The following is a 17,976-nucleotide window of genomic DNA, read 5'->3' as shown; positions in this document are numbered from 1 at the left end:
TGTGCGTCGGTGCAGTGCCAACCAGTACGGAAGGGCATGTTGGTGCAGTGGCAGTGAGTGCAGAAATGCATGTAGGTGCAGTGGCAGTGAGTGCAGAAGTGTGCATCGGTGCAGGGCCAGCCAGTATGAAAGTGCATGTTGGTACAGTGGCAGTGAGTGCAGTAGTATGTATATGGTCAATGGTGAAGAAAGCCCTTACATTGGTGGTCAGTGTAGTGCAGTGACCCCTTACATTGGTGGTTAATGTAGTGCCCTTTTACACTGGTTGTCTGTTGGAACTACTGTAAGTACGAGTAGATCAATAATGCCAGTGGTTACTTACCTACCAGAGCAGAGGCTGGGTGTCTTGTGCCAAGACAATTTCATGCTCTTCTGTTTAATGCGTGCACCATATGATGTATAATCTGTGGCCCATTAAATCTGTCTTTTAAATGGTCCATAAAATCAAGGCATCCCGTTGTCACAAACTTTGTAACTGAAATAAATGACATTGCAATATGCCATATAGGTCAGGAGCATACTGTTTACCCCAAATGGACATGTTAGGTATACATGTTTAGAGGAGCTGTGTATTACTTTGTAATAGATGACTTATGCGAATAATAGATCCCTTTCCATGGCAGTCCAGGATGACAGAAAACACAGCTCCTAAGCAGTGATGTATTTCTATGTGTTTTTAAATTCCTTAATAAATGGTATGGTTTTAAATTCAAATGAAGTCATTTGATCTGCAAACTCAATCTGAAACCCCCCTCTCGATGACATTTTCTGCAGGAGCCAAAACATCTTGGAGTGTTGCGGGGATCTCCTGGTCCTCAGCATCACTCACTGGTTTCCCCTGTCGACCTCCATGAAACTACAGGACACACCTGAGCAATGCAGCTACTACTGGAGAGAACGCATGTAGACAGGAAGTGACCTCAGGAATTTGTTAATGCACACTTATTGAAAGGTCCACTTAGAGTGAAGCCTGCCATTTAATAAAAGTTGGGTTTGCCAAGGTTGGTGAGTACAGGGTCCCTTTTTACTTTATTATTATTATTATACAGGATTTATATAGCGCTAACAGTTTGTGCAGCACTTTACAATATAAGGAAGACATTACAGTTACAATACAAGATGGTAAGGAGGGCCCTGCCCCTGAGGGCTTACAATCTGAAAGAGGAGGGGGAAATGATACATAAGGAGGGAGCTGTGTGGGGATGAATTATTTGAGAATGTGAAGGTTCAGTGGTTAGGTCGAGGTGGGATAGGCTTCCCTGAAGAGATGAGTCTTTAGGGAACGCCAAAAGGCAGTCAAGGTGGGAGATAGACGGACAGGTTGGGGTAAAGAGTTCCAGAGGATGGGAGAGACTCTAGAGAAGTCCTGGAGGCGAGTATGGGAGGAGTGGACAAGGGAGCTGGAAAGCAGGAGGTCAATGGATGAGCGGAGGGGACGGTTTATGCACAATTCCGCACTCAGGATTTTCGCTGTAAGTGCGCTACCTTACATAAATCTAGGGTGAGTTGGGGTTGAGGCGGGTGAGGAGGGATCTATTATGAGCAGAGATCCAGGTGGTTGGTGGAAGATTTGTGGAGATTGCAGGGGTGAGGAGCAGGTGATTGGGGATGGATCTGCTGTGATCAGAGGATGATCAGTGCAGTGAGTTAAGGGAGAGGTGTCTGGAGAGGCATGCACTGTCGGCAATAGGATAGAAGTGTTAGGTAGGCTAGAAGGGATGTGTTGTGAGCAGGAGGTGAGGTGGCTGAGAAGGGAAGCGCTGTGAGCAAGGGGCAGGATGGCCGAGCGGGGAGGAGATCGGAGCCGCTGTCATCCTGTCCGTTTCAGGATGACAGCGGCTCTGTGCGTGGCCGAGCGGGGGATCCGTAAATATCATTGATATTTACCGGTCCTCCGTGTGAGAAGGACAAACACTGGAGAGATCGTCTGATCACTCCAGTGTTTGTAAATAACTGGGGACACATAGTACTATGTGTCCCCAGTTATGAATGAACAGGCTGTGATTTACATCACTTCCTGTTCATTCAAGATTTTCTCAATGGGGAGAAGCGCTCAGTACAGAGGCTCCTCCCCATTCTGAAACGGGTGATAGTAAATTTTTTACTTTCACTGTCTGAATGAATGGGAAGTGTCTGTACTGAGTGTTTCCCATTCATTGAGTGCTGAGGCTGCAGGAAAAGAAATTGAGGATTTGGTGTCCTCAATTTCTTTTCTATTTTAAAAGGAAATGTCAGGGGTCTGTTTAGACCCCTAATATTTCCCCGAAGCCCCCCAACAGTAAAAAATAAAAATAAAATGAGTTAAAAAAATTATAAAAAATGTAAATTATTTTAAAAAAGTGAAAACACCCCCCCCCCATATTATTAGACATGTGCGAAGACTAAACATTAATTTCACATGGAATGAACGAAAACTAAAAACATTTCATCAAACAAAACACATTTTTATGCTATTTTGGATTCAGCCATTGGCGTGTTCTGGAGGCAGGGCGCATGACATCATATAACACCGCACATGTTGGGCGCCGCCATCTTGGTGTATATCTAGGTATACACCAAGATGGTGGGGCCAATATCGGCGTGTGGCGTCACCTGACACCACCCATGCATGGCCTCATGTAACGTCATGCTCCCCGCCTCCAAGATGGTGGCACGCATTCACAGAACACGCAGGTGGCCAACATGGCCGCCGCACATTCTCAAACAAAAGAAAAAAAATGCCATCTGAAGACGGCAACCAGCCAGTGCAACTGTGCCGTCTGTCAGTTTTTTTGCAACGGGCTAAATGGTGAGGATATTGGGAAAAATGGGTTTGGTTACTGGGGGGTGTGGCCACTAAAGGGTGTGGTGACTAAGGGGCGCTGTAAAGCTTTCTCGCACAGGTCGCCTAAAAGCCTAAGGCCGGCCCTGATCCCACCCTGCTCTTTGCAACCAGTGACGTAACTGGTTGCCAGGAGTTGAGCGGGACACCCTGGCCAATGCACCGCCCAAATCCTGGCAATCAGTGAGCTGGGCTGGACACAGGCTAGACCTAGGCTGTGCACCTCCAGGACGCCAGCCAGAGTTCCGTTAATGTTCACTACCAACACCCCATCAACCGCTCCCCCCTTCCGTAATGTGACCACCAGCCCCCTACCCCAGGCGGCGATTATGCTGGAACACCCCTGTACATACAGAAAGTTCTCAATAAAAAGAAAGTGCCACCATTTTTCTCTACTGGGTCTCTGCCGTCAGGAAATATGTTTTGCTTCATGCCTGAATTGTGCATATTAATGTGTGAGCAAAAAATGGACTAAAAAAAAAAAAAGCAGTGGCAGTGAAAGGATTCAATTGCTGGTCCGTGTGCAGTCACATGTTCTTCTTTAGCTCATTTCCCTAGTCTCAGGCAGCAAGGAGCGACACCCAAAAATCGAGGGAGCCCTCATTCTTACATACTGGCTACCAAGGGCTGAAGTAAGCAGATCTCCGATGCTCTGCTAGCGCATAACGAGTCCCTTGAGGGGAGCGCACCCTGCCCACTAAGCACAGCGTCACTGCACGCTGGGTTTGGGTGAGCGGGGGCGGAACTTGTAAGCACCGCGGCTCCTGTCGCTTCTAATGCCCAAATCCAGACTTGGTTTGCTATGCAATCAGGCTCCTCATCAGCGGATATAATATAGCTATGTAGCTTCTCAATTGGCTAAGTGACGCCCCTGACCTATCTCCGGCATCACATGACATGATGCGCAGATGATGCAGTGGAACACCTACACCAATCAGGAGCACAGCTGCTGTTAGCTGGCCCCTCCCACCCGCGTAGTGTCAGTGTGTGTGTGTCAGTCTTCCGTCATTGGCTCGCACTCGTTGACGGTCAAAGGCGACAAAGGGCGGGGCCTGTGTGGGAGTCATTTCCTAAACTTCCCCGTTATTATGAAAACAGACGATCGGTCGGGCAGGGGACGATTTGTATGATCGGGATGCAGGTAAGCGGCAATGATCCGTCATAATGAACCGTATTGTGAGCAGACGTGATAGTGTCACTGATGGCAGTGACAGCACACAATCGAGCACCACTGACAGATCGTTCCCCGGCTGATAATATTCTATAGCCTACGGTTATAACTGCACGAAGACCACCGTCGCCTACCTGTCATCTCATCATCTGTATGACACTCCTACGCCTGGGATCGTGCGATTTATCACGACTATTGATAAGATCAGCTCTGATGGCTGGAGGAATTGACAGGCTAGTGAAATCTTTGTACATCAAGGGGTGTGATTGGAATCTCTGGCCCTTGCTGATAAGATCAGTGAACTTTCCAATGGCTGCAGCTCTATCCAAGTCAATAAGATTTTGGCCAGCTTGCGTTAGGCCGGATTTATTTGTTGTAATCTGCGATGAGGACTCGGAGGTGCTGTGAAGCTGGTAAACAGCTGCTCCTTTGCAGCCATGACAACTTTCTGATGTAGCTATCCAGAGTGCAGGGTAGGATTGTGTACCATTGCAGGCAAGCCTTGCAGGATGTCATACAATACACACCTAGGCAGAACAACAAACACATCTAATGCTGATAACACACACAAACAAATCCTGACTGGTGTCATCTGTGGTATGAAATGTATGCTGATGTGTATGTTTACGTCCTTTGTTTATTTTGGGTTATGCGGTGTGTACATGTTACCTGATGAAATCCATAGTGGATGCCTCTTCCTTAACCCCTTTGTGTGTATGCATCTGTTAAAGAACAACTGCAGGCAAAATCTTTATTAACCCTTGCAGTGGGGCTACCCCACCGCAAGGGTCAACTGCTCGTGTTTGTATAGGGACTGAAATGACAAAGTTGCCTGATCCTCAGAGCCGGTGTTCTATCAAAGTTTGTGACTAGGTTGGCATGTGTGACCGGTCACGTGGTCACACATTTTAACGTAATCCCGCCCAGTTTTTCGGCGGTGGAATGAGTGATCGCCAATAGGCCAAGCATTCCAATGCTTTTTCAGCTGTTCCTGGGCAGATCGGCATCGCAGATCGTATATGCAGGAGAACTGATCTGCCCTGGAACAGCTGATCGGTCCTGATGGTGTCACTTCTATCCGACTTTGTGAGTGCGATCTGACCGGTCACACATTTAAACATAGTCACAAACTTTGATAGAAAACCAGCCGACTGTGTCAGCGCTCCCCCAAGCCTGTCCCCAACTCTGCTCCAGTCAGTGGCGTAACAATCGCCATAGCGACCCAGCCGGCCGCTATGGGGCCCGTGCACAGGGGGGGGCCGGCATCCCTCTGATGCCGTGTGGGTCGCTATGGCGTCTTGGTTGCTGGCTGTCACTGACATAACTCAGCAGCTGCTGTGAAGGAGAACGTTTCCCCTCACAGCCGCTGCAGAGCTGTGTCAGTGACAGCCAGCAGATGCGGCAGAATAGGCCGGTTACACCGGCATTTTCATTAAAGGAGGCGGGGCCCGCCTAACAGCAACCCCGCCTCCTCTCACATCACTGGCCAGCGATCTAAGAGCAGGTGGGGCCAGTGATGTAAGAGGAGGCGGGGCCCGTCGATAGAAGGAGGCGGAGCCCAGGAACGGAAGAGGAGGCAGGGGCCCGGCGGCGGCGACCACGGAGGTGACAGGTAAGAGGCGTACAGCGCAACTGAGATCTTGCAGAGCCCACCATAGAGAGTCTATGGTGGGCTCTGCAAGTGGCATAACTAGCAATCACGGGGCCCCATACAAAATTTTGCTATGGGGCCCTGTGATTTCTAGTTACGCCCCTGGCTCCAGTAATGGATTGTCCCTCAGCGTCCTCATGTTCTGTACACTGTATAGAGCATGGTGACTCACAGGACCTCTACAGCTCAGGGCGAGGGAAGCTGGAACGACCGGTCTAACAACAAGCTGGCTCGGAGGATCAGGTAAGTATAACTTTGTTATTTCAGTCCCAAGATGGGGAAAAAAGGCACTTAACCCTTGCAGTGCTGGGGTAGCCTCACTGCATGGGTTAATAAAAATGTTGCCAGGCGTTCTTCTTTAATTTGACAATGACCGTCAGGTTTTTTTCCAGAAAACTTTCTCCAGCCTAGAGCCCCTAGATGGCGCTGAGGAGCATGGGAAAATCCTATACTGTATTTGCCTGGCTATATGCTGGGCAGTAGTTTAACCCTTTCGCTGCCATGGCCTTTTTTTATTTTATTTTTTTCAGTTTTTTGCATTCATGATATAATCCACATTTTGGTCCTGAAAATTAATTCAAAACCTCAAACATTATATATTTTCTGAAAGCCGAGACCATGTAGAATAAAATGTTGGCAGTTGCAAATTTTTAGTTTGCACTATAATTTCAAGACTCTTGCACGCGATAATAACGCAACTCAAACCCAAAAATCTTCTGAAAAATGCACTTACGTTAAACTTAGTGCCACAAAATACAATATAATACCCATTTAAAAAAAATTATAAATGATACGTTTTATAACGAGTGATTAGATACCCAGCATGCCCAGATTAAAAATTGTATGCGTTCATGAAACGTTGACAAAATTCAGTATCCCAAAAAGTCCATAGACACACAGGTTAAAAGCCCCTACAGGTCATCAGTTTAGGGATACACGTAAATATTGGCCCTAGAAATATTGCTCTCACTCTGGTGTGCGTGGCAATGCCCAACATGGGTAGCGCGATCGTTGTTTTTGTACGTAGGTGCACCTGACGGCTGTTTATGCGGGTATGCGTTCCGGTGTCAGGGAACTTTAAAAAAAAAAAGTTTTTTTTATTTCTACATTTATTTTAGTTACTATTTATTTTATTTATAGCAGTTTGGTAGTGACAAGTACTCTTTTTAAGGTGACACTAGGCATCCAAAAGACCCCTGGTGTCACCTTTCCACTTGAAATATGCTATTGAATTACAGATCGCACTTCAATAGCTTATTGCACGGCTTCAGTAGCCGTGCAATGGCAGTTCAGGGACTGGAAGTGATGTAATACTAGTCGCTCCCAGCCCCATAGAGCGTGGGGGGAGATCGGTGAAAAGCTTCCCGTCGGCACCCGACCGGGGGGCGGGGGGGGGACTTTACTGGCCCGTAGAAGCAATCTGGTATCAGCTGAGCCAATAGAATTGCTTCTGCTGTAAAGCCAACAGCCGGCTTTAAAAAGGTAAACAGAGTCCCGGCGTCTTCTGCTTAAATGGGCCCACTGCCAATGACGTACTATGTACGTCAGTGGACGCAAAGGTGTTTTCCCATTTGAAATCGGGCTGGAGAGCTAGGAACACATACAGTTGCATATCCCTAGTGCTTTGCTGCAAGGTTAAGGCAGAACTACACCCTCCTATCCCTTACAGCCAAATAAGGTACCATCTTAGCCTCTATTTGGATTGCAGTTACCATGGTGTTGCACGTGTGATCAGCAATGACACCAGAGGCGTGTTCAGTGCTGAGTTAGCAAACAGCCGCTGAACGCTGTGCTTCAAGCCAGCTCTCAGCACTGCTAACTTAGCGTTCTGCATCCACATTTACTTCCGCCGTGAGTGCTGAGTGTGACGGAGAAGGTGGGGACAGAACACCAGCGGCCATTCTAACTGTGGGCATACACGGCAGCGCTGGAGAAAGGTACCTGAACCCCAATGCAGGAAATCAGTTCAGTGTGGGGACCTACTCAAAACTGTAAGCACCACACCCTCTTCCTGACCCAATCAGTGGTGGCAGTTTCACCCCTTTGTGACGTAAAGTTGTGTGGTGGGAAATGCACCTCTTCCAACTGATTGGACTGTGGGGTTGAGGAAAGGGAGGTTACAGTTTTTTGTAGGCTTTGATGAAGTGGGTTCAAACCAAGACCAGGCTCATCTCTACTTGAAAGTTCAATGGAGTGCTGAAACAAGCACACTGCTAACCATAACAGTTGGCATGCCTCAAAACAGGGGAAGGCAACCGTGGCCCTCCAGCTGCGGTGAAACTACTAACCCCATAATGCCTCTGCCTATGTCTGCCAGACCTGCCATGAAAGTAACTGTTCTGGGAGACTTTAAATTGGTGGGTAAAGTTCCAGTGTTCAGTGTGAATGAATGTTCTACAACGCTTTCCCCCTTCCCCTCTCCGATCCCCCAGCGCTGACTGGAGAAACGGAGGGGGAGGGTGCAGCGGCTCTGCCTCTAGATTGGCAGAGCCCGCTGTCACTCCTGTTGCTGGGTGGATCTCGACAGTAATGTCGGGATTCATCCCGGCTGCGGCGGTCTCGGTATAGCGCGAGCTGTAGCTCGCAATATACTAAGCATTGAGTCACAGGAGGACGCTAGTATATGTCAGCCCATGACCCTTAAGAGAACTATGGGGAAAACCACTTACCCCATAGTTCTCCTTTTAATGTCATTTGAAATTTTTTGGGATTGAAAACATTTTTAACATTTGATTTTGGAATTAATTAAGTTTCACAATCGAAAACTGCGTTCACTGTTAGAATTTTGTTCGAGAAAAATTTTACATCCCGTTTCAACTTTTCATCCCTGTGCTTGAAATCAAAAGTCACCCCCTGGATTTAGCTTGGCAAATAGGTAAAAACCTTCCACTGAATAATAGGTTAGTGTTATCCAACGTTATGTGCCCAAAAATGAGGTCAGTTGCCTACCTGAATATACTGAATAATCAGGTTCTTCCGTCAATGGACTTTTTCTTCCCTCTTTGCACTGGCATATTCCAAGATGACAATGCCAGTATTCATCAGATTGTGAAAGAGTGGTTCAGGGAGCATGAGACATCATTCTCACACATGGATTGGCCACCACAGAGTCCACACCTTAAACCCACTGAGAATCTTTGGGATGTTACATAGTTACATAGTATTTGGGGTTGAATAAAGACATACGTCCATCAAGTCCATCATGTGCTGGAGAAGATTTTACACAGTGGCCCGACTCTCTCATCATCACTACAAGATCTTGGTGAAAAACTAATGCAACTCTGGACGGAAATAAATGTTGTAATATTGCACAAGCTTATCGAAACGAAATGTGTGCTGTAATCAAAGCTAATGTCGATCCAACAAAGTTTTAGTGTGTGACTTTTTTTTTTTGGACAGGCAATGTATTAGAAAGTCGAATGAACATTCCGAAAACAACTTTTTTTGAACAAAATTCTACTGGTATATGGCCAGCTTTGGAGCGTGGCTTATCAACCCGTGGTGTTTAGACCCCTGATGTTTCCACAAAGCCCCCGACAGTAACGTAAACTAAAATATGAAATCATTTTTTAAAAGGTTAGAACAAAAATCCTATTTTCCGGTTTCGGCCTGACAAATTTCGATTTCATTTTCAGCCTGAAAACTCCATTTTGGTGCACTTCTACTAACTTGTTTTGACATTGTAGTTCATGAGCAAGCTTGGAGCGGTGGCTACTTTACAACACACACAGGGACCATGGGGAACAAAAGTGGCCACCCTCCAGAAGGAAGGACAGTGTCAGCCCCAATTCAGAGATGATTTGAGGATTTACAGCTGAGTGATACACAAATAAGATACATTTTTGTTAATAGTTAGGATACTTGAATGCATTTTTAAGATTTATTGTAGGTTAGCTCAGCTGGGGCGTCAGGTTAATATGCATACATGGTGAATTGCATGCATGGTCCCATTTTTATTTTACCTGGGCACTGGCTGGTGGTTACCTGCCATCTTTATGGTCTCTTGGGAACTCTGATGTAATATTTTCTTAAAGTAGTTTGTAATTACTGTACATTAGGGATATGGCAGTGCAGCCTTTCTGGAAGTTGGATAGAAGAGGGACTTCTGCTGAAGATATCTTGCCCTAAAGCTATGTTAAACCCCGGTGTGTGTGATCCAGCTTCCCAGTACATAGATGAAAGAGAAATAAAAACGAGTACCAAAGATGCAAGAGAATGTAACATTCATACAAATAACCATGTACTAGCTTATTCTGTAAGGTAAAGTACCAATCAGATTTCAGATTCCTTCGATCTGACGTCTGAAAACTAGGTTACTGCATGTTGCACATCATCCATGCTCTTCTAACTGTCTTATTGAAAGCGGTGGAGAGATTTAAAAGCTACACAGAGTCAGCATGCAGAACAGATGCTGGTCTAGTGTTTGTTGCAGATTTCTACATGTGCTTTACCTTTTCTTCCTTGAATCCCCCAGCTTAGTAAATAAACCCTACCTGGTTATTGTAAATGATATGCAAGTCTGTCACATTACTTGGAAAATAAACAGAACTAATTGTTGACTACGAATGTGACCAATGGGTACCTGATCTGGATGCAGCAGTGGGGATACTGATTGGCTGATCACTGCAGAGGCAGCCAATGATTGCTTCTGCCACCAACAACATTGCTTCCCAGAAGGAGCCCTCACGGCTATCCAGAGCTAAAGAAACATTGCATTGGCCCGCTATTACTTTTTGGTTAACAAGCACAGTGAGATGTATAAGATAGGTGATGTTGATATTGGAGTTTTGGTCTGTATTAAAGTAAACCTTTTGTGTTTATACAGCACCATAGTGTCACTAAAGGAGTATGCAGCCACCCTCCGACTCCTGAATGTACCTTGCAGTAGCTTCTGGAGCACCCCAGGAACCCTGAACCCAAGAGTGCTCTGATTTACAAATCTTTACTTTAAACGAGAAAGTCAAATGTTGACCACCAATTTCCACCTCCTGCAGCATCTCATCTGACATCAAGTCTGTGCATCGTGTTTAAGATCCAGTAGGGTGGGGCAGCTCTTGACTTTTTCTGCAAAAGTAAAGATTTGCAATGAAATGCACCTCGAGCTCTCATGACGTTTAAGAAGCTACTGAAAGGTATGTGCAGGTACCTAAAGAGAGCCTGTGCTTAAGTTATGGTGACTTTGGTGGCTGTAGAGAAACGCTCTGGATGGCCTTTCAGTACCTCTCCTTTTAACGAATGTCAATTTTTGACACCAACTTTTTTTGACGGGTGAATTCACTATTTAGGTATTCTGACAGCACCAGGTTCTGGCTGTCAGAGATAGCATGGAGTAGCATCCACTTTGTGCAGTGTGGATGGGGGAATCAAGTGTTTTTTCCCATTTCTGAATGAGAAAACCTACAAGTATATGGTCAGCTTAAGGTTTTTGTTAGATGAGTGCTGGATGCATAAGAGCTTGTATTTTGCTCACTCTTCAAAAGCTCAACAAGCCGAGTGACACACCAGTGGTAAGGAGCCGAATAATATAGATCAAAGGAAAAACATATCCATAACAAAAATATAAACAGAGAAATAAACTTTATTTTATGATTGGAATCACATGGTGTATAGTTAATAGTTATGTATGACCAATTGGGGGTATGTTTATATGACTACGTGTGGGTGAGGAGCCTAAATATGTGTGACTGCTGTGGGATGCTGAAACTGTGAATAACTGCTATGGTGGTGAAAGATCTGTATATCTGAATTGTGGGTTGTTGTTTTTTTTGGGGGGGGGGGGATGTAGGACCCCTAGGGGGAAGGCAGGGGATGAATAAATAACTTCTAGGAGGAGGACTGCATATGCAGCACACTGCCCTAGGTAATGTCCACATGTGGTCCTGAGCTTCTATTAATGAAAGAACTGAAGTGGTGTGCCAGGGACAGTCAGGCTGGGGAGAAGTGCGCTAGATGATGCTGGACATCCTCCAGCCAGGAAATGACATGGGCTCTGTCTGACTTGCTGAAGCTTCTAATGCACACTGTTAAGCTCACCGTGTGCAGTGAAACACAGAAAGCATTTTCAGTACGGGAGAGCAGCCCTTCAACTGTGCAGCTTAAAAAGGTTACCTTGAAAGCAATCAATGTTCTTAAACAAACATCACCGCTCAAAACCACCAGGACTTTCTAAAGGACTACAGGACAATGAGATAAAAGCACAATCACAGCAAAACCTCATCACAACTGTTGGGCTTGGTGAAAGGAGCTTTCTGGGTCAGCCCCTGGCTCATTAGCCAGAGGCTGATGATGATGATGAAGATAATAATTCATTGTCCATTGGCAACTCTGTGTGCAGCTTGTGGTGAGCTATAGGGAACCTGTTGCTTTACCCTACACAAACAAAGTACAGGCTCACATTAAAGGTAATGCATCTTACGCAGTGCTGTGAAAAGTTTTTGGTTGACCAAAAATAAGCTTCTCCTACGTTTACCCAATCAGATCTGGTCAGTTGGGTGGCCTGCCACATTGTGCTCACTGGCAGAAGTGGGAATAGTCTTCTGTGCTTTGCATCTTTTGGCACATAACACAGACCATGTCGGGTGCCACAGGGCTGTCCCAGCAGCGCACACTGTTTGACACTTCACCCCATTAGACAAGCGGGTCTGAGTAGGTGAGCTTCGATGAACATCACTCTTGTACCCTATGGTTCCCTATAACCTGGGAATTGTACAGCATTATAGTAGCAGTGGTGCAGTTTTTACCTTTTGGTTAGAGTAGGTAATACAGGGGTAGCCAAACTCCAGCCCTCCAGCTGTGGTGAAACTACAAATCTTATGAGGCATTGCAAGATTCTCACAGACATGACTCCCGGACAGAGATGCATCATGGGATTTGTAGTTTCACCACAGCTGCAGGGCCGGAGTATTGCTACCCCTGAGATAATAGATAAAAACTGTTATTTTTATTTCTTTTTTTTGTCTTTGTATCTTATTGGGAAATTTCTCTTCACTGCCTATCCCAGAAACACAACAGCAAGTGAGAGGAAATCTCTACAAAGTGAGGCGACCAGAGCAGGTATCTGCAAACGGAAGATTTCCTCTCTGTTCCTGTTCTGGTGACATCTGTAAAGTGGACTCTGACTTCTGCAATCACTAGTGGAATTTGCTCCATTGCTGTTGGACATGTTCCTGGAACTCAATCGCTGGCAATGCATTGGTGACAGAACAACGTATAGTGGCTTGGTAGTGAGGGTACGACTCTATAGGTTGAGTTTTAGGGGTTCCATCAGTGGTGAGGTAGACTTACATGAGCCCAATGCTGAAAAGAGACTGCAACATTTTACACAACAAGGTAAAGAAAAATCAGGCTTTGCGTCCCTTCCTGTGTTTTTAGATGAGTACTTTGTTGTGTTCACCCACAACCTAGTTTTAGATTAGACACCAAATACGGTGAAGTGCTCCAATGATTGGAATGCGTTCCTTGCTGGGATTCCCCTCACAGTGACACATTACCTCTTACATTCTTTGTTGCTGTGAACAAACACAACTTCCTCTAGTGTACGATATTTAGTTGTTTTACTTGTGTAACAGTCAGTAACAAATGATAACTATCTCCTGTTCACGTGGCGTTTTTAGCAACGCAACTCGTTTTCGTTAAAGTAGAACTGGCAAGCAAGATCGAAATGCTTCTGTTAGAGACCCTTCTCATAGACAAAGCTTCAGCACTTCTGCATCTTATTCCACAAGAAAGAATCTTTTACCTTCATTTGGAACAGATAATGAGCAAAACCGCAAGATATATTAAAGTGAAATTAAAGTCAAATTTAATATCAGCTGTTTTATTGAAATGCTGATGAAATCACTTAAAATGGATGCTGCTCCTTGATTTAGCTTCCTGTAGAATCAGTTGGTCCCCTGACCATTGGCTCTGAAATCTTGTTTTAGGGTAGGTTCCTTTCACTAGCAGGGTCCTATGTAGCCACCCTTGTGTGTGCTAGTAAGCTGTGTGTGTCTCCACAAACACACAGGCACAGCAAGGCAAGTAATTCCTCTGCTCCCCTCTTCCTTCCTTCTCTAAGCTAGTAGATGAACAGCGGCTGGAGTCTTCTCTGTCCCTCCTGATTTTGTACTGGGTAGGAAGCTGAGCCGAGAGAAATTCTTTGCTTGATGATGTATATTTGTTTGATTATTGAAAAAAGTTTGAGCGTTCAATACTACTTTAACCCCAGATTCAGAATCGGTTATTGTACACAAATAAACAAGTTGCTTTGATTGCAGACAGGTACATGGAAGGCTTTAGTTCGCTTTTGGTTGAGAAAGGTCCCGTTCTTTATTTCTTTTGCCCCATGAAGAAAAACTTCTTTGTACATAGAATGAAACTTAAAGCAGAACTTCAGGATGTGTAGAAACCCCCACACTTCAAGAGTTAACTGCTCGTTTTGGTCAAGGGGGTGGATTAAAGAAAATATACCTACCTGATCCTCAAACCCACCTGGCTGCTAGATCTGTCCCCATGGCTTCTTTTCCCCCCGGGTTTCGTTGTCAACGGGCCCGTGATATCATCACGACTACTGCAAAGCCCATTCACCTGGGGATGCTGAGAGACATACTACAGCCAGAACGGAGGAGAGAGGTGAGCGCTGACTGCCGCAGGACCAAGGATTGGGGGAGTATATTTGTATTCTGGCCCCTAGAGAAAAACAAGCCATAAACGCTTGCAGCCCCACTGCACGGGTTCATTTTTGCACATTTTGCAGTTCTGCTTTAACGATGAACTCTTCCATTAATATATACATATATAAAAGGCTGCTGGACTAAAGGTGTAAGCATGTGGTAGTAATCATTTTGAAATGTAGTCTTTGGCTTCCTTCTGCAGCTATAAAAAGAGGTGTAGCCACTAGAGCTTCCTCTACACGGGTCACACCCCGTTTTATTTGAAGCCATTGCCAATTACTTTATTATGTGCAGCATAAAATTATAAAAGGGGTGTCACTCTGTCCTTTTTATTCTTTTTACCTATATATTTATATTGTAACCCTTTTTAAGACATTTTGGTTTTGATCCTGAAATTCAATGATCACCTAACCAGTGAAATGGCCTGCAGATATTATATTTTTTTAGAGGCACAACAAAAATGTTGTGGTCTCCATCGTAAGAATACAAAGGTGGACAGTTGGGAGTGATGATTGAGAAGTGAGCGAGTGACGGTATGTGTTCTCTCACTTCCCGATCTGTTGAGCCAACGTGTGACAGTTTCATTGTCACATATCGGCTCGGTCTATAAGGATGAGTGATTTTTCACTCGACTCATAGTTTTCCTTTTAAAGAAGAACTCCAGAAATTATCCCTTGCAGCCCCACTGTAGAAGTTAACTGCTGGTTTTGGTCTAGGAGCTGGAATACAGAACATATACTCATCTGATCCTCGGGTTTGCGGATTTCAGCGCTCACTTCTCTCCACCTGTGGCATGTCCCTTGGCGTCCTCACACCTAATGCAGGTGAATGGACCTGTATTAGATGTGATGACATCAGCAGGTCTTAGACAGTGGGCAGCCCAGGAAGAAGAGGCTGCAGGGACCAGTCTACCTGGCAGACAGGTAAATAGATCTTCTTTAATCCAGCCCCTAGACCAAAGCGAGCAGTTAATCTTTGCAGTGTGGAGGTAACCCCACCGCAAGGGTTAATTTGGTTTTCCTGATAAGGTGCAGGGACGCACTGGGGGCCCAGCAACCAAAAATGCACGCTGGTTAATCCCTGGGGTTATTCTTTAAGGTATTTATTCTAATGAAAGCTATAGATTGAAAATTATTTTTGAAATGATGTTACCATGTTAATGTCTATTTCAGACTGGGTTTTTATATACTCTACTTTTGCTGTTGCTGCATCCCTCTTTAGCTACATGGTAAGGTGGCCCTTGCTGTTAAAGGGGCATAGATCTGGAATCTGAATTGCTGCCTGATATGCTGGTTTAACAATTTTATTTTGCATTTTTCTATTTTCCAGGTATACAGGGCCTTTATGACTTGCTGAGAGGCCGAGCCATGTTATGCTGGGGGCATTCTGATTTTGGACAACTTGGAATACATCATGGGTCCATAAGTTTTATCCTAGAGCCCGTGGCTTCCACTTTTTCTCTGGCCAAGTGTGTCCAACAGGTGGCATGTGGGGAGCATCATTCTGTCTTCCTGCTAGATGATGGTCGAGTTTATAGCTGCGGTAGGAACAGTGCTGGCCAGCTCGGACATGATCAGCATGATAAGGAGCCAGGTATTGTCCATTTATTAATGTAATTCAAATCAAACCTGTATTGTAATCAAATGTATTTACATTTTTGTTTGCTAGAATTTGTTTTTGAGAGTCATTGGCTAGAAAGAAGCTTAAAAAAATAACCTTCAAGGTTTTCAGTTTAGATGGTGATGAAATCTAAAACTTATCAACGTATCAAATATATATTAATTTTTTCAAAAAACTGCTCCTACCACCTACTAGGCTCAGGAAATGCGCAGGTAAAAAGTGCTCCCTCCAACAGATCCCCAATGGGTTTTTTTTTCTTACTGGGTGGCAGAGCATGCAGCATAAAATGGTTTCTTGGGTCTGTCTCCTTCTACCCACTGCCCAAGGGTGTTTGGCGTGTGAGTGGGATTATTTTTATTTAGGCATACATTGGTGGAGGTTGCCGACCATCTTTGGCCCTTTCTGGCTGCAGATACAGGACACATTAATGCCTGGCTCTAGCTCTTAGACTACTCACCCTAGTTGGTGGGAGGAGCAGTCTTTAGGTGGGTCTCTATGGAGTAATGGAAATGGCATTATTAATAAGGGTAATCCACGGAGAACTCCTGCTATGTATAGTAACTGTTTTTAGCACCTTAACAGTCTGTGCCTACGCCATCCACCCACTGTGACTGTCAGCCAAACTTAACAGAGCTGAGAACACAGAGCAGGTAGTCACTGCTAATATTGTTAGGAGAGGTAAACCCAATGTTAGGGTTAGGCAAAGAAAGTTGAAGGTATAATAGTACTCATTTGGTTCTGTTCCCCTGATCCATAGCCAAATGTCCCAGTGTTGTTTACTTTTGGGATTTACAGCCAACTGTTATGTACCTTCAAAATTAATTGCCAGTCCCATATAGCCTGGGAGGTTCTCAAACACCTAAAGACACGTAGAGGCCACAGGTCCCAGACATAGACTGCATCAGGATAGTGAATCAGGAAACTGTGGCCATTCAGGAGAGTACTATTTACACTACTTAAAGTGACATTAAAGTCAAAGATTTCTTCCCCTCCTCCAATGTTAATTTACCTTAAATGATGTTTCTTAATCCGATCTTCCTCTTCTTTCCTGATGTTTTCATCTGTCCCTCCAGCGCTGCTGCGGGTCTCCGATCCAGCGCTGACTCCTCTGTCCTTGCTGGCACTTCCTGTCCCACGGTGTCTGCATGCGGGTGCACGCATCCATAGACTTACCTTGTGTCTCTCCTCGTCTCCTGGCCGAAAATGTGAACTGCGCATGCGCCCGCCCGAGAATTTTCACATTTTCAACGGGAACGCACTGGGAAGACACAGGTAAGTTTAAAGCGTTTTGTTTTTTTTTTTACACTTTTTGCATATATCTACTGCTCGCTAGCAGTAGATATATGCGAAAACACAGGAGGGTTTAATAACCCTTTGATCATTTTCACTGATTTGCTTCTGTGTCTAATTAAAGTAACGGTCTTCCTTAACCCTATTATGATTAGGAGGCTTGGACTGAGTAAATATCTGTGTTAGGGATGAACCGATAACGGTTTTTCGGTATCGAGTGCCAATAATTTGCCTTTGGCACTCGTCGATGCAGAGTACCGTTGCTTCCGCTCGCATGGAGCCGGCTTCCCGGGCAATCAGATTGCACGAGAAGTTGGGTCCACGTTGTTTGGCCGGCTTGATTGTGCTTGGCCAGGAAACCGTCTTCCCAGCCAATCATCATTGAGCCGGCTATTCAGCTGGCTCGGTGGCGGGAAGCCGGCTTCCCGGCCAATCAACACCGAGCCGGCTTCTCGACCAATCAGGGAGGCGGGTCATTATTTGCAGCCCAGCTTCCGGATCGCACAGGAACCTGGCTCCATGTTCCCCTACGGGACTGCCAGTCATAGAAAATCTTCCGCTGACCGGATGTTCCAGTATCGGGGGAAAGTATCGGAGCATTTGGGGGAGTACGAGTACTCGCCCAAATACTCGGTACCTGCACCAATACTATTGTGCATCCCTAATCTGTACGCAGTATTAAACTTCACATTCTGAAGCTATACACTCATATACAAAGCCTTAGTATGAACCCATCTTCAATATGCTGCTAATTTCTAGGCACCTGATCGTA

At 45.3% G+C, this 17,976-nt stretch overlaps 1 protein-coding gene across 1 annotated transcript in view; it reads left to right on the top strand.

Moving 5' to 3' along the window:
• Positions 1-3,810: 3,810 nt before the first annotated feature.
• HERC3 (HECT and RLD domain containing E3 ubiquitin protein ligase 3) overlaps positions 3,811-17,976 on the top strand; it is a 55,588-nt gene continuing 41,422 nt past the window's right edge. Inside the window, exons 1-2 of the mRNA XM_018553571.1 lie at positions 3,811-3,962; positions 15,624-15,887. Coding sequence (XP_018409073.1) covers positions 15,662-15,887 — 226 coding nt within the window. The 5' untranslated portion in view covers positions 3,811-3,962; positions 15,624-15,661. The remainder of the gene's footprint in view (positions 3,963-15,623; positions 15,888-17,976) is intronic.

Source organism: Nanorana parkeri, unplaced genomic scaffold (assembly GCF_000935625.1).
Source record: "Nanorana parkeri isolate BGI_ZX_2015 unplaced genomic scaffold, ASM93562v1 scaffold124, whole genome shotgun sequence".
Classification (NCBI taxonomy): Eukaryota; Metazoa; Chordata; class Amphibia; order Anura; family Dicroglossidae; genus Nanorana; species Nanorana parkeri.
This window is presented reverse-complemented; position numbering and strand designations above follow the sequence as displayed.